Here is a 15,924-nt window from a genome sequence, read left to right on the forward strand (position 1 = left end):
AATCATCATTAGTCTATATGTATCTGCCATGCTGACACAGCAATCTTTAGAAAAACATTATAAGCAAAAAAAATATTGGCAAATTTTGTCAGGCATCATTGTATAATTAAAACCCTAATTTCTGCAGACTGTCAAGATTCCTTTCTTCTGAATTTGACTATGGTTGTGGACTGAGCTGACAACATTTGGCCATGGTAGAATGGCAGCTCCATTACTTTTGTTTCCATGGTAAACAAAAATCCATTTGTTTAACACAAAATGAACTTTTTTCTTAATGATACTTCTGCACATTACACCTCTAACAGCCTGGCAGCTGGCCTATCACAATTCTAAGGTAGCCAATATTGCTGAGAAGGAAAAAAAACCTCCACTTATCACAAAATGAAAATATCTATCTGTTCTTTGCTCTGAGCAGGAGTCTATGACAAGGCACCAGGTGAAAGTAAGAGTCAGTTCATCTCAGAAGTGACTCTGATTTCATTTGTCCCTTTTGTAAAAATGTTGCAAAAACTGCAGCAAAATCTGAGCCCACACATCTGGATTCCATCCAGGAATAGCCTCCTACTTCATAAAGCAGCAAAATCCTTTAAATACATGCACAATCTAATAGACACAGAATCCAAATGAATATGATGTCATGAAAATACCAGAATCTAACCTTCCCTGCCCATCCTCCAGAAAAGCCTGCTTTCCTTGAAAAGCTACTGTATTGCACTAAGTGGAGTTGAACAAAAATTACTTGTCTCTATTGGAATATTTTTGCCTTCATTGCTTCAGAAAAGTAGTAGTGAAATTTTGGCAGGAAAATGAAAATTTGACTTCTTTGGTTTTCTGGTTTTTCCTCTTGATAAAATCATATTCATTGATCTATTATATTTAAGTTTTTCCATGCACCTATTCACATGTTATTAATATATTTTTCCTCTTAAAGAAGAGACTAATAAACTCTAAGACATCACACACACTTCACAAAGCAAGAGACACCAATATTTAATCTTCAAGTTCCCAGGTTTCGAACAGTATTCTTAAATAATATATTCAGCCTTTCACTTCCTGCCTTCATAATTCAGTTTTAGAGCAGTGAATGAGGAGAATCAGTCTGTATACTGCATGTACATCAGTTAATTAAATTTCCCTGGCATGCCTGTAAATCAGAATGCAGTGTATCAGCAGCTGTGCTAAAACATGATCTAGTATTATGAAACTTTCAATTCATGTACAGAATGACAAAGCTGTGCATTATTTCAGAAGTTTGTTCTTTTTCTTGTTGGATCTTGCTTCTATAGATCAGCGTTAGACCAAGGGCATTGTTAGACAAATGGCTTATATGAAACAAACTGTCTTTTCTATGAGGAAACAGATCTCTAAAGCAACAAGGAAAGACAGTGGCGGGATCTAGGCACTCGCTCTGTAAAAAGACTTCCAGACTTTCGATATCAAGCCAGTAAGATTAGATGTAGATATATAAAAAAAAATAGAGCTTGAACTTTTCACCTATGTGCTATTAAAGGCAAAGCCACACAATTTCAGATTGATGTAGATCTCCACTCAGCCAGGCAGAAGGTGTCTCCTGTTTAAAGGCTGTCCTTCATGTGACATGGACCTGTGCAGGGGTGCTCTCAACCACATCCTGATTCTCAGGAAATAAACACACCAATCAGCCTAGACACAGAATCTCAGATTTCTCTTAGCTAAATCAGGGTGCAGCAGTCACAGAAATACACCAAAGGAAATACAGGTCTTTTGAAATGAGTTCATTCACATAAGCAGTTCACAGTGGGACACCAAGAAGAGATTGGTGCAATACCCTCCATCTGGACAAGAACAGGAAGAAAGAATTACTAAGTCTTTTCAGCGGGTACACAGACTCTTACAACAAATCTCTTTTGCAATAGCCTAATAAACACTGAATCACAGAAAATCCTACCATTTACAAGACAAAAGATAACCAAGGCATTTGGAAAGTGCAGATGAGGTCATTAGTCCTCCCACTGTCCTTCAGTTTTAAATATCCTTGTATCAGGTAAGTGCAATTACTAAGTATAAGCAGAATAGAATCTGTGGTCTGTAGTTTGTCTGTCTCCTGCTTACTGCAGTGCTACAAATAAAGTTGGTCTCATATTTTAGTATTCTCATAGTACGTAGGACACTGAAGACCAGTAAAAAAAGTTATTTTTAATGACTATTCAAGCCACTAGAATAGCGATCAAGCCTCAGGCTCGACAAGCAAAACCAGGCTCTTGAACATCTCAAATTACCCACAAAGATAGCACTGAAAAGGCAAAAACTGCACTTGTGCAAGATCAGGACATCAGAGAAAAACAGTCATTCTGCAGTGATCCTGGCTAACCACCTGCAATTACTGTGTAGCTTCTATTAAAATCCAGGCACTCAACATGTTTCTGGGCTATTTCTCTTACAAGTTACTACGATAAAACTGGCATGTTTAATTTCTTACTATGGACTTCAAGAGTAGCTAAGCATCTTACACTCTATAAAGTCATGAGTAAGGACAAGACTGCTTGTGTTATTAATACACCTGAAGTGCCCTACATTGTCTTTAAGACAACTTCCTGCACTTAGTCAAATCATGTCTCACCAAGGTCATTGTATTTAGCTAGAAAATCTGATATAAATCCTTTCCATGTAAGCACTGGAGGTGATCAGTTTTTAAGGTTTAAAACAACCTGCTGATTTAGCTGTTACTCAGAAGTATTCATCCAATATCTAAGGCAGAAAACGGTTTCCTCTAACAAATTTTACCTTCTCCAGTAGAAGATGAGCTGTTCTTAATATTTAAAATCTGGGAGAAAAATTCCACAACCTCTTTTGCTAAAGAACATCCATGTGATAAAACCAAAATAACCCTGGTATTACAAGTGTTGATGCCAATGTGGGTCATTTTGACAGAACTTGGCTAGGAATCAAATACACATGCCAGCAAGCCTCAGTTCCAGCTCCTGGTGGCAAGGTTGTAATGAGCACTTAGGCACAGTAAACTTGTAATCTAGCAGAACCACAGCCACACTCTAACCACAGCCTTAGAGTTGAGCTCTTAATCCTCTTATTACACTGAGCTATTTGTCTGTGTAACTTTCTTCTGCTAGAGCAAAAGACAAATGTGTTACTATCAAACTGAATTTCAACACTGCATTTCTGCATTTTGTGGTGTGTTTGTTCTTTATACATCACCCTAGAGGGGTCACAAATATCTAGTTCATACTTTCAATGCATGGTTTCTGTTTAATTCTTGGTGAACTTTCTTTTTGAGAGGTTATGCTCATCTCTCATGGACATACGAACAATTTTCATGTTGACATCTAACATTTTTACATAACTTGATCACAACAGCTTGAAAGAAAATCAATATAACAAAGTATCCAATGCACATCATGGAGTATCTGAAATTAACAACTCTGACTTAACCTGATAAGGGTAAACATCAAGGAGAAATGAAACAGAAAACATGTTCTACTTACTCAGCAAGGTACATTTCAAGCCCACAGCATCCCTTCTGCAAGTCCTGTTTCCAAAAACATACGGGTTTCTGTGCCTTTAATGGGAATGTGGAAGGCTTCCAGCAGAATACATAACTAAATCACAATCAGCCTTTATTCCTAGCACCAAATTATACTCCATAACCCCTCCTTGTGACTGGTTTAGTCACCAGCACAGAACTAGAAGTTTGCAAAGATATTGTTTAGACTTTGTCTGAATGGCTGCTTTGTTAAGATAAAGCCTGTCAAACTGTAATTGGTTTGAGGAACGTTGATAAGGTTTTTTTTCCCCACATTAAAAAAACCCAAACCATGAATATAGTCTTCTGTTAGTAACGTGTTTAAGTGTACTTTCTTTCAAGCATTTCTCCCCACACCCATTTTGTTCACATCCACTGTAATTTTTTTTCCACTGTATAAACTGTCAAACAAGTGTAGCACATACTTAAAATGATTGGGTAGGGGGTAAAACCCAGGAACTGTTAATTTTGCTAAATTAATAACAAACATAATTTTAAAGCATTTTGAATCCTATTCTTGATTTAACTAAATTTGTATTTTGGTGATAGGTGGGTGACAATGGGACAGCATGATGTGTGGTATAAAATAGTGTATAGATTATGTTGAGAACTTTCAAGGTTGCCATTTACAGTGCTGCACTACCAAGCCAGCATTTTAAGAGGATTGTTCATTTGTATCTTGCAGGTTAATCTTAGAATGCAGGCTTTTGGAAGGGAAATGAATAAAGGGCAGTGGTAAGGCTAATTCCATTTCAAGCCACAGCTACCCAGAAAATGATCCATGTCATTGCCCATTCCTGTGGTTTTACTATTATGATCCAAGAACAATTCACAAAAAAAAGTTAGCACCGTGAGATAATTTGGCAAATGTTTTTCTGCCTATGCCAGCTATTGTTCCAATAACAGACAACCTGCAGAGGCTCTGCCTAGCTTAAACTGAAAAAGCTCTAAAGAACAGTTATTGAAAACCTGGTTAATTTACAGCTTTTCATGTGTAGTAAGAGATAGACTACAGACCCAAAAGATTTATGGGATATGAATGCAAGTCACTTCACCTGGGAGATGACAGGTGAAAAAGGATGACTAAAGACCTACCAAGCCAGATGAGCAATGCCCAGTGAAATTCACAAAGAATTCTGAATTGTAGCCATTTGACTCACATGGAAACCATTAGAGTTGTGTTCTTGTTGAACCAGGGGAAGCCCTAGGTAAGCACATTACAGATGAATCAGAGGAGCTGGCTCTCAACTGAAGCAATTTCTAAACGACAGCGATGCCAAAGACAACCCTGTCATCAAACGCCAAAGGCTGAGCTTTGGATGAAATGCAGAATAAACAGGAAAAATTATGTTTCCACTTTAATTAAGATGGTATTCAGACTCACCATAATTAGTTCATTTTTAGTAATTTCCTTTAACTATTGCTATTAAACCATTCAGCTTATTAAGAACCAGAGAACATGACAGATCTAAATGACTGCCTAACAGCTGCAAGCAGTTCATTAGGTACCTACAATCAAGCTTTTCTCCCACAGGAAGAAGGCATCAGTAACCACCCTTCCATTAATCCAGGGTTCTCTTCCTCTCTCAAAACAGTAGCAAATTACTCACATACTAAAATCCACTGAGAGCTTACCCTTCCAAGGACAGCATCTCCTCGATATGGATTGAGGGACTGTGATACAAAGAAGCCAAACATGGCTTTTTGCAGAAATGCTGATTTTGTTAAATATTAGCAAAGCTCTATGGCATCTTTATGCTATTACTAAAGAAAACAGTGTCTTGAACCAAGAAACACATGGCCATTATTGTGACATCCTAATCACTATGTCCTTAATATTACTAGGCAGGTCATCACTTAGGGAAAGTGACAATGTCCCTGTGAACATATTTTTGGTCTTATCTGATCATTTACCTTAACCACCCTGTGATTGCTTTACGCTACACCCTGCAATTATTTTCTGGTATTCTCTACCTGCATTTCTAGTCCCAAATTTCATAATATATTAAATAATTACTTCATGTCACTGTATAAATAGAGCACCCAACCAAATTAATGACCTATGGCATACTTTTTGCTATTCCAAGTAAATATGGATGGCTTGACATTTTAATAACTGTAAAAACAAATAGGCAGCTCACAAAATGACCAGTTTTTTAAAGAAGACCTAGATAGTTACACATCAGAGCTAATGAAAGCTTCTACAGACCATTTTCCCATTAGTCAGAAAATTCAGGAACATAAACAGGGTTTCATAACCACAAAGGTAAGTCGAAACAAACTCCTTAAACAACACTAAATCAAGCTGAGTGGACAAAGAAGGGAAATGAAGAACAACCAAGTCCAGTACTTCATTTAAAAAAAAGGCTTTTAATATAAATCTGAATACAAAAATAACCAAAACACCCTACAGTCATCGCAAACAAATCTTCAAGGTTTTCTTTTATCAGTTCCCTGACAGTTTGGCAAGCGCTTGTTTTCTCTGTTCTGCAGTCATATACTCACAGGCTTCCAAAATATTTACTATAATTAAAGTCTGTTGAACTGTTTTTGCTTTTACCCATATTCTTCCATTCATTCCCAGCACCATCTCAAACGGGTACAATTGTGACAGCTCTTGAATTATTTCACATTTGGGAGCCAAGAGCCTGTGAACAAGAGCAAAAAAAAAAAAGTCAGAGCAAGGAATGCCCACACTTACAGACACCACATTTTTATTGACCAGTAACTCCAGCAGTACTGCTATTATGGGAGCTATTTAAGAAACACTGAAAGATTATAAAGTTGCATATACACCCAAAATAGCAATGCAGTATCAGATTTTCAAGGCTCCTGTTATATAAAATACATGAACGTAAAAAAACAAAGCCATTGTAAATTTAGGTTTTTTCTCATTAGATTCAGAAGCAATCTCTGGCAAGTTTCAAGTGAATTGATACTTTTACAACCCTTCTAAGAGTTAATAAATTCTAAAAAGTACACTGTCTGACCAAATGACATTTTTGAAATGCTATCTATTTGACACCCCAAAGGTGTCTTTGAAAATTGGACTTCCCTTCTACTTCAGGAAACGGTATTAACAGCAATAAACAGCATACTAAATACTGTAACATGTCCAGGATTAAATCAAGATTGAACAAGTATTCACAAAAACTAAAATAATATCAGGATTTAGCAGTTTACTTGTAATATGCTGTTATTTTTTTACTTGCATACAAACAAAATCTGGAAAACAGAATGGCTTCAAAAAGTTTTTGTGACAGTTTACACTGACTTCTGATAGGACCTATAAATCAGACAAGGCCAGGTATGAAAAAGCTGCTCTACACTGCCAAATTGCTTATCTAAAGAATGACAAAAACAATTCCACCCAAAAAGCAACTACAAAGTTTGACCATTGTTTATCCATGTAATCTGGTATTCTTTGACAGTCACAAAAAAATCCTGTATTTACATCAGCATAAGCAACTCCAAAGTTCACAATACATTTAAAAGCTTACGAAACAGTTCCTGGAGTAATGTGTCAATTTTAAACTAAAATCCTACACTTTTAAAACCTGTATCTTTATTTCAGTGTTATTTATTTTTCTTTGGAAGTCAGACAACAATGTGTACTGATGTGCAAAGAATCCCTTTAATCAGCTGTCAGCCAAACATGCACCTCTACTACCCCATGAAACAGAAAGAGGACAATAAGCATTGCCAAGTTTTAAACTCCAAGGTAATATGTACATACCTGAAACACTATCCTGAATGTCTGACTTCCCCAAGTCATTACTTGTATTTTCCATACTGCCTTGGCAACCACATTGCTTTTTTTAAACAGGTGATGCAACACCATACAAAAGAGCTTCTAAAGTCTCTTAAGAGGAAAAATAAACTTTCCTTCTAGATCAATCCATACTCTTTTCAGTAAATCTGGTTTCAATGCACTACAAGAATCACACAGTCTGATTTACTAAACTGCCCACACTGCTCAGAAGAAACAGCTGTGGGAATCTTACATGTGAGAGTGATTACTTACATTTTTTAGTACTTACTTTCTTATTAGACCTAAGGAAACTTTAAAGAGGAAGCCATCTTGTCCAATTATTCCCATGCCACTTGATTTTCCACTGCTGTCTATACAGACCATCTCTGGTTCCATGTCTTTATTTGCTACAACGAACTGACCGTAAATAAGATCTCCCACCTAAACAAAACAGCATCAAAGAACAAAGGTATAATCTCTTATAATCATTCAGTAGGACAACAAGAAAAAATATCACACTGGTCTATTTGTTTTTTCTTTACAGTTTCTTTTACATTCTGGTAATGGCATTTCATCCAAGTGCAGAAACTGGCATGCACATGCAGCACAACCATTCATAACAGTGCTGTTAAAAGAACCCACACAACTAGCATTTTCTATCAGTATCACGTTTTAAAACCTTAACATCGGAGTGCCCGGTCAGATGCACCTTACTCATGAACTGCATTTGCTCCTGGCAGCACTATGAGCACATGAAAACATGGGAGTGAAGCACCCGGGCAGCTGAGAGAGAGCAAACCACGCTCGCTAGAGTCTTCCTAAGAAACCCCATAAGGCCGCGGCCTAGTGGTGCAAAACCCCCCGAGGAGGGCCAAAACAAAACCATTACAACCAGACCTGCTCACCTCCTCTAACGTGGGCTTATGAGAACACCTCCCCTGAGAAAAGCCACTGGAACGCTACAGAAGCGCCACCAAAGGACGCCGCTAAAGCGCTACCGCAGCCAACCAGGGCACCCACCTGCACGTTCGGCCTGTTCCTCTTCGTGGCGCCCTCGAAGGCCAGGTAGGACAGGGACGCGGGCTCGCTGCCGCCCACGTCCAGCCTGAACACGTCCCCCGCTTTGGCCGTCACGATCCCTATGACGTGGTCGCCCTTCACCGGCACGTACTGCAGCGGGGAGGGGGACAGAGGGTCAGGGGAGCGCGGGCGAGAGGGGACCAGCACATATTCACACCCACACGGACACCCGGCTCCCGCCGCGGCCCTACCCGCTTCTGCTGCGAGTCCACCCAGTAGGCGCCGCCGCCGCCGGGCCGGTGCCGCAGCAGCCCGCACTTGGTCACCAGCAGCCCGGCCCCGCTGCGCCGCAGCCCCGGCCCGCACAGCAGCCGCCCCTGCGGCGCGGTGCCCGCGCTCAGCCGCAGCCGCTCGCCCTCCGCGTCCTCGTCGTAGTGCGCGGGGAGCAGCAGCAGGTCCCCGGGCAGCACCACCTGCCCCACGAGGGCCTCGGCCGCCGTGCCGCGCTCCGCCGCCATGGCCGCGCCGGCGCACGGCCCCTCAGGCTGGGGCGCGCGGCTGCGCCTGCGGCCTGCGCGGAGCGCGCGCGGGGCGGCAGCGCCCCCGCCCGGCCGGAGCGGCCCCGAGCTGCGGCAGCCGGCTCCGCGCCCTCACGGCACCTCCGCAGCTGCCTTTCCGTCAGGGAGGCAGCCCGCCTTCCGATTCTGCCGGGGAGCGGCCAAGATAATGTTAGAGCACTTAGGCGTCGGACTTAATTCTTCCAGCTGCAGTTGTTTGCAAGGTTTTTTAACACCAGATTAGAAGCTGACAGTAAAACATACAGCTGGTCAAATTTGAGGTGAACGTCAGCCGATGAGCTTTGCAGGGAGCAGATCACATCAGTTGTGAAGGGAAGCTGCTCACACAGAGATAGCATTAAAACAGTTGGAAAGGATCACAGCGGGTCATCTGGTCCAGCCTCCCTGCTTAAGCAGGGTGTCCTAGAGCACATTGCACAGAACTGCATCCAGACAGCTTTCAATATCTCCAGATAAAGAGATTCCACAGCCTCTCTGGGTAGTCTGTTCCAGTGTGGGATCACCTGCACAAAGTTCTGCCTCCTGTTTAAATGGAACTTCCTCTGCATCAGTTTCTGCCCATTCCGTGGTGTCCCAGTGGTTGGCACCACGGAGCAGAGCTTGGCACCTCCCCTTTAGGTATTTATACATATTAATGACGTCCCTGATCAATTGGCTCTTCTAAGGCTGAACAGGCTCAGCTCTCAGCCTTTCCTTGTAAGAGAGATGCCAAACCCATTAACCATCTTTAGCCCTCTGCTGGACCCGCTCCAGGATCCCCATGCCTCTCTGTCACTGGGGAGCCCAGCACTGGGCACAGCCTCAGCAGGGCCGAGCAGAGGGGCAGGATCACCTCCCCTGACCTGCTGGCAATGCTCTGCCTAATGCACCCCGCGATACCAGTGGCCTTCTTGGCCACAAGCGCACTGCTGCAAAATCTTGTTGTCCACCAGGCCCCCCAGGTCCTTCTCCACAGAGCTACTCTCCAGCACATCACCCCCAGCTTCTGCCGGTGGTGGGGTTATTAATCCCCATTGCTGAATTTCAGGTTCTCCTCTGCCCATCCCTACAGCTATCGAGGTCCCTCTCAAGGGTCACAAAACCCTCTGAGGTCTCGGCCCCTCTCGGCTTTGTGCCACCCTTTCCGAGCAGGCCCTTCACTCCTCCTCAGCTCCTGCGGGCGGCGCCGGGGCCGCCGCGCTCGCGGCGCTGTTGCGGAGCAACCCCGCGTTGTGGGCCGGGACGGGCCGGGCCGGGCGGCAGGAGCGGGGCGGGCCTGGGGCTGCCGTGCCGGGGCTCTGGGAGCTGCTGCCGGCAAGGAGCCGGAGCGGGGCTGCTCTCCGAGGGAAGGCGAGGGGCTACAGCGCAGCCCGCGGCACCAGAAGCAAGGCAGCGACAGCAGGCTGTGGCGGAGCGTGAGGCGAGGCGGGGTAACGAGTCAGGCCCTCCCAGAGCTCCGAACCCCCGGAGTGCGGATGAGGAGCGGCCCCGCCCCGCCTGGAGCGCAGGGGAAGAGGAGGGGCCCACCCGGTGCTTAAATAGAGCCCGGAGCAGGCGGCGGGATTAAGGTCACCTGGAGGCGCCGCTAGCGCGGAGGATGGGATTGGATTTGTTGTATTAAGTGCCCGGGTTCTCTGCCCCGGCATGGATTGAGCCCCCTTGACAGCAAAGGAAGGCTCGTGTTAACTTAAACTGGGCTGGTAAAGCGTGTGCACAGAGATCTGTGCTTTTCGTAACCGTGGAGTGAGTGCTTCAGGCCCTCGCCTTGCATACATGTCTTAAAGATAGCTTTGACAGTTCAAACTAAAATTACCCCTTAACTGTCCTCAGAACTACTTGCCTGTTCTTTGAGTATCTGTGTAGAAGTTTTCCATGTGCTGTTGTGGTTTTCAGGGTTTGTTTTTTCTTTTGTTATCATGCAGACCTAGAATTGGCATCATGTTTCTAAATGAAATGAATTGTACATGTCCAAGCAGTAAGGTGGGGTTTAAGCATCATTTTTTCTGCAGTAATTGCTGTAACTGAACTGTCACTGTAACTTTTAAGAACTAAACCACTACCAAATAACTTTCTTGTATAAATTGCAAGCTTAGTAAAAAGTAATGTCATAATCAGTGTTTGGCACCTGAAGCAAGAGTTCTTAAAGCCCGTAACTTAATTCTGACATTTGTATGTAATGTCTGTCTGTTTATTGTCAGTAGATTTGGATGGAGTCTCAGTACCTGAAGGAATGCCTGGGAAGTTGCTTGAAGAAAGGACTGGCAGAGGTTGTAGAGCATCGGCCAGCAGATCCAATAGAGTATCTTGCACACTGGATTTACAATTACAGAAGAACCTTAGATGAAGAAAAAAAGGTGGATCCAACTTAGGCAAAAAAAGATTGCTACAATATAGTTGGTGCTATTTAATACATTTAATTTTTATGTTTAATTTATTCTGTGTTGCCTTGAAATAGAGAATACTGGAGAGAGCTGAGCTGGAACAAGAACGGGAGGCAGCCCTAGCAGAACTTGAAAGGTTAAAAATCCAGGAAGAAGAACAGCGGAAACTTGAAGAACAACAGGTTATTAATACTAAATAATAGATAATTCTAAGCAGCATGTGGTGCTGTGGCATATTGGAGCTCTTTGTATGCAGCTCTAATAGCTGTATACTGATTTTGTTAAAGGTGGCATAAAGCAAGTATTTTAATCTCACTTTTCTGAATAACTGAAATTATTAATGAGCACATAAGTAGGAAAAGTTACATACTATGCAGTAAAATGTTATTAAAAATGATGACTGTTAAGATAAAAAGGAGTCAATTTAGGACTTATGTGAGAAGTAACTGAAAATACTGTTTGGGCTTGTAATATGAGAAATAAATACAATATCTGTGTTTCTAGCCATTCTTTGTAAAAAAAGTCATGTGAACTCATTGTTGCTATGGTGATGTTGATGTGACCTGACTGGATTTTTTTGTATGGATGACTTTCATTATGTTAAAATCAAAAGCTTAATTTTAAATTTATGCTGATCACATTAAGCCCAGCTCTAGTGTAAGATGCATTAATTTTATTTCACTTGCAGTTTTAAAATTTGGAGTTTAGTAATTTGCAAACCAAAAGTAGTGTGCTTAAGGGTTTAATGAGTGATGTAAAATAGTAAATGAAAATAAGGAGATTGTATCTAGAGATAATTCACTGAGAATTAAATAAATAATTTCACCTAAGCTGTGGGAAAGATGTTGAACAATACTCACATTAGATGCATTTTTTGAACCTAATTCAGTTTTGTAGTCAAATACTGAGGAAAGTTTTGCATTTATATGCCAAAAAGGAATGGAAAATAATGACCATGTTTGTAACTGCTCACAAAATGCAAGAGCAAACAGTATACTCTAAGGTTGTTGAATGTAAGTACTTATATTATGCAGTTTCTGGAGTTTTGGTGTAATAGGACTTACATTTCCAATTAATAAACACTTCCTGTTTCATATTTCCAGTTATAAATGCTAAAGGTTGCTGATGGGCATCATTAATGTTAATGACAGTGCCTGCCAAATTTTTCAATAGATTTGATTCTATATTGATTCATCCATGTGTGCTAGGTGCTACACAATGTATCAAAGAATTTAATCCAAAGGACAGGAGATAACTACTACAGACTAATAATTGTATAATGAGACAGTACCTGAATTGTGTACACTAACTTCAGTTAACTGTTGTATCTTCCTCTTGGTAGTAAAGCCTCTTTATCAATAAGAGTCTCAAAACTTTGAAAATTCTAAACCAGACGATACTGAAAGGACTCTGTTATTAACATAACATAGCAGTTATGTTTTATACTTGCTTTTTATTTATTATTTGAATAATAAAATCAATTGTAAAAAAATGTGGTGAAAAAAACAAATATGGGGGATTTTCTTTCTAATTTGTCCTTTAAACTGATTTCAGGCTCAGTTGGAGAAAGAACGTGCAGAGTTGGAAGCACAGAAAAAGGAAGCTGAAATGCAGTTGCAGCAGGAAGATCAAGAGGTTTAAGCCAATGCTTAGTTGGTGGTTTGAAAATACCATTTATCAGCCATTTTTTCCAGATGCGGGCATCAATTACAAAACACAAAGTAGAAGCCCAGGGTGTTGAACTAACACATAATTAAAGAAACAGGAGTTAGATGGGGAGAATGTCTAACACGTGGCTTCTGCAGTCTGGGTTTTATACTTGAATTTTGATCAGAACAGAAATTTACTCCAAAAATCCAGCATAAGGTCAGCTTACCTGATGCTTCCAGATTTCTTGGTGGTATTTATTAGAAAGTTTTATAAAATAAGCATGTCTAATTTAAGTACCAAGACAGTAATATTTTGCAGGGGGTTAGCACAAAATCCATTTACTGTACCTGCAAAAAGAGCTGTGGTTTGGAATTTCAGTGCATCTGGATTCTGCTGTCTTAGTGGTGTATAGGACTTTATGCTAACAGGAGAGTGTGTATACAGATATCCATGTTTATGGTCTTTTAATGCTGCTTCAGTAAAAACATACGTGGATAATTGGCATGCTTATCTCCCTAAAGCTTTTAAAACTCTGTGGAGCTTAGAGTATTTTAGAAATACCTAAGTTTTTAGAAAAGTCTGTTAAAATTCTGACAAACCATAATTGTATGAAGATTAGCATATGAAGATGACAGAAAAACCAAATATGTAAAAATTTTAAATTGCTGTTAATTAAAAAAAATATTTAAAAATAGGGTTAAGCCTAAAACCAAGACAGTATTCCCATACTACTAAGTTTGTATAGCACTTATCTAAAGTGTTCTCTTTACATTAATACCTAATGTCATTTTAACACGCCTGAAATGCAATTTCATGACATGGGATGTTTGAACTGAAAACTGGTTTTCATTGCCACAGGAAAATGAAAAGACAATAGCTGAAGTTACAGATAGACCTGAGGAGCCAGATGAGACTGAACCAGTAAGTGTTTAGAAAGAGATTATAAACTATTGATTCTTAAAAATTTGCTTCTTTGTGCTGACAATAGAGTTATGAAAATATGACTGTTCTTAGGGTCAGCTTTTCACAGGTGTTTTTTCCACTGAGGTAAATCAGGTGTGTATGCAAGATCCCGTATAGCCCCAATTTTTATAATTTTTTTATAATTACATATTTAAAAATATTCTTGAGGCTTTGGGCATATTTTATGGGTTCTTTAATAAGAAAATTGTAAAACTAGAAGTGAAAATGAGTCTTGAGTACCTGCTGCTTCCTACATGTGCCAAGTTTTCATGCCTAAAGCTGTTAGATTACATTGGCTTTGGGGATGTTATTTCAGTTTTTACAGTTACATGTTTGCTACAAATTAAGAACAGATTGATAAAATAAGACATATAGCCTTGTACTATTGATTCTGCCCTCAAAATCACAATGCATCATCGAAATTTCCTGGATTTTATAATAGAAGTCTGGTGATGGCCTCTATTGTATTGAATGGAATAATACATTATTATACTGCTATGTCCCAACTTGTCTGTCATGGGCAGTTTTTTCTATTTTCCTTTTTACAAAGCTCAGTGAATGCTGGTAAGTGGTAGAATATTTTTGTTGTTGTTTTCCAGAGTCAAACAGACCTCCCAACAGTAACAGAAGAAGAAGAAGAAGAAGAAGAGGAGGAGGAGGAAGAAGAAGAAGAAGAAGAAGAAAATTAGAACTGACCTGAGAGCAGTAAATATATTTTCTACTCATTACTTGCTATCCTGAAGTGTAGTATTTTGATTTATGTATTTTATAAATATAACTGATTTACATAACTGTTTCTCTGGTGTCTGTTTTCAAGGTGTTTGTATAAAGTCTGTTATTTCTGATACTGATTCTTCCTTTTTGTTCTTAAAGCATTGTAGCTGGCATGGCTGACTTTCACAGGAAGAAAACTGCAGCTGAAGTGAAAGCAGCAAATATATTTTCTACTTATTGAAGTAACCATAATAAATAAAAATATAACTGAAGCGTCAATATGATTTGAGGATAGATGCCACAATATGATAATTTGAATCAATATGAAAAGAATAAAATATTACTGAAAATTATTTTACAAGAATATGAATGATTTCTGACAGAAAAAAAGGGAATGCTCTGCAGATTAAAAGATGGAGAGAGTATTCTGGACTTCAAACTTGGCGCAAAAATCCAATCAGATTTCCCAAATGTATTTGAAAGAGGTAAATTTAACTCTGATTCAGTATATACTAGAAGATCTTGTCTCCTAGAAGGCATGAGGTGATCTAGGTTTAATTATTGGATAAATATATTTATTGTTGTATTTATTATTAGAACCTTTTTTGGGTATTGTGTGGTACTAGGTGAGCTGCAAGTGTCTGCATGTTTGTCTTGATTAGTCAAGTTTTTAAGACTTTTCTGCATTTTTCTTGAATTTGTAAATCAAGAAATTAAATGTGTTCTCTACTAAATACCAGTATTTCTAAAACTTCACTTCTAAAAATTTAGAAGTATATTTAGTTTGATCCATGGTTGTCTGTAAAAGTAAGTTTTATAATTCTTACAGATTGCATTTTTATAAAAACAGATGTTTATAACCACTGGTATCTTGGTATAGGTTGTCAAGAATGTTCTGTGTCTTTTCATTATAAATAGAAAAAACAGCAGCATTAAGAAATCCTGCTGTTCTTAAAAATGAATGTACATTCAATAAAATGTACATTTGCATCTCTGTCTTCTACTACAGGTTAAATGGTCATGGCCAGTGTTGTGTAATGAAAATACACAATGAAAGTCAGTGCATAGTTAATGCATTCACTGTGTTCTTCAGTCTTGGGATGAGATTTTTTATGATAATTTCACTTCAATTTTTTAATAATATCGCTGAGTCTAAGGAGTTTGCTATCCTTGGCAAACTGTTAAAAATATCTATACACCCAACAGACAAGGGTCAATTACATAATAAATGTTTTCTTGCTCTGAATAACTTGTTTTGATTGTGTAGATCAGACTAAGAATAATCTTACAAAATTTTAAAAAGGTGAGCACTATTGCTTTTTCTATATATTAATATATTATTTTTTCCCATAAAGTACCTCTATTAAAAAA

The 15,924-nt window shown here is 39.7% G+C and overlaps 2 protein-coding genes across 10 annotated transcripts; one reads left to right on the forward strand and one right to left on the reverse strand.

Annotated features, from left to right (window-relative positions):
* Positions 1 to 5,867: 5,867 nt before the first annotated feature.
* EXOSC3 (exosome component 3) lies at positions 5,868 to 8,837 on the reverse strand. Its single transcript, XM_064430273.1, has 4 exons — positions 8,540 to 8,837; positions 8,289 to 8,438; positions 7,558 to 7,709; positions 5,868 to 6,165 (listed from the first exon to the last, which is right to left on the reverse strand). Exons 1-4 carry the CDS (start codon positions 8,804 to 8,806, stop codon positions 5,964 to 5,966), a joined length of 771 nt encoding a protein of 256 aa, XP_064286343.1. The 5' UTR covers positions 8,807 to 8,837; the 3' UTR covers positions 5,868 to 5,963.
* LOC135306409 (DPY30 domain-containing protein 1-like) lies at positions 8,244 to 15,290 on the forward strand. Of its 9 annotated transcripts, XM_064430279.1 has the most exons (7): positions 10,116 to 10,275; positions 11,047 to 11,199; positions 11,301 to 11,408; positions 12,781 to 12,861; positions 13,735 to 13,797; positions 14,439 to 14,544; positions 14,713 to 15,290. In XM_064430279.1, the coding sequence occupies exons 2-6, from the start codon at positions 11,053 to 11,055 to the stop codon at positions 14,526 to 14,528; spliced, it is 489 nt and encodes a 162-aa protein (XP_064286349.1). In that variant the 5' UTR covers positions 10,116 to 10,275; positions 11,047 to 11,052; the 3' UTR covers positions 14,529 to 14,544; positions 14,713 to 15,290. The 9 variants fall into 9 exon arrangements, with proteins under 9 accessions (XP_064286356.1, XP_064286355.1, XP_064286353.1 ...); XM_064430286.1 differs by lacking the exons at positions 10,116 to 10,275; positions 14,713 to 15,290 and adding an exon at positions 8,244 to 8,333 and having other exon boundaries at positions 14,439 to 14,635; XM_064430285.1 differs by lacking the exon at positions 14,713 to 15,290 and having other exon boundaries at positions 10,112 to 10,265; positions 14,439 to 14,635.
* The last annotated feature ends 634 nt before the right edge of the window (positions 15,291 to 15,924 follow it).

The sequence above is a fragment of the Passer domesticus genome, chromosome 8, assembly GCF_036417665.1.
Source record: "Passer domesticus isolate bPasDom1 chromosome 8, bPasDom1.hap1, whole genome shotgun sequence".
NCBI classification, from domain to species: domain Eukaryota; kingdom Metazoa; phylum Chordata; class Aves; order Passeriformes; family Passeridae; genus Passer; species Passer domesticus.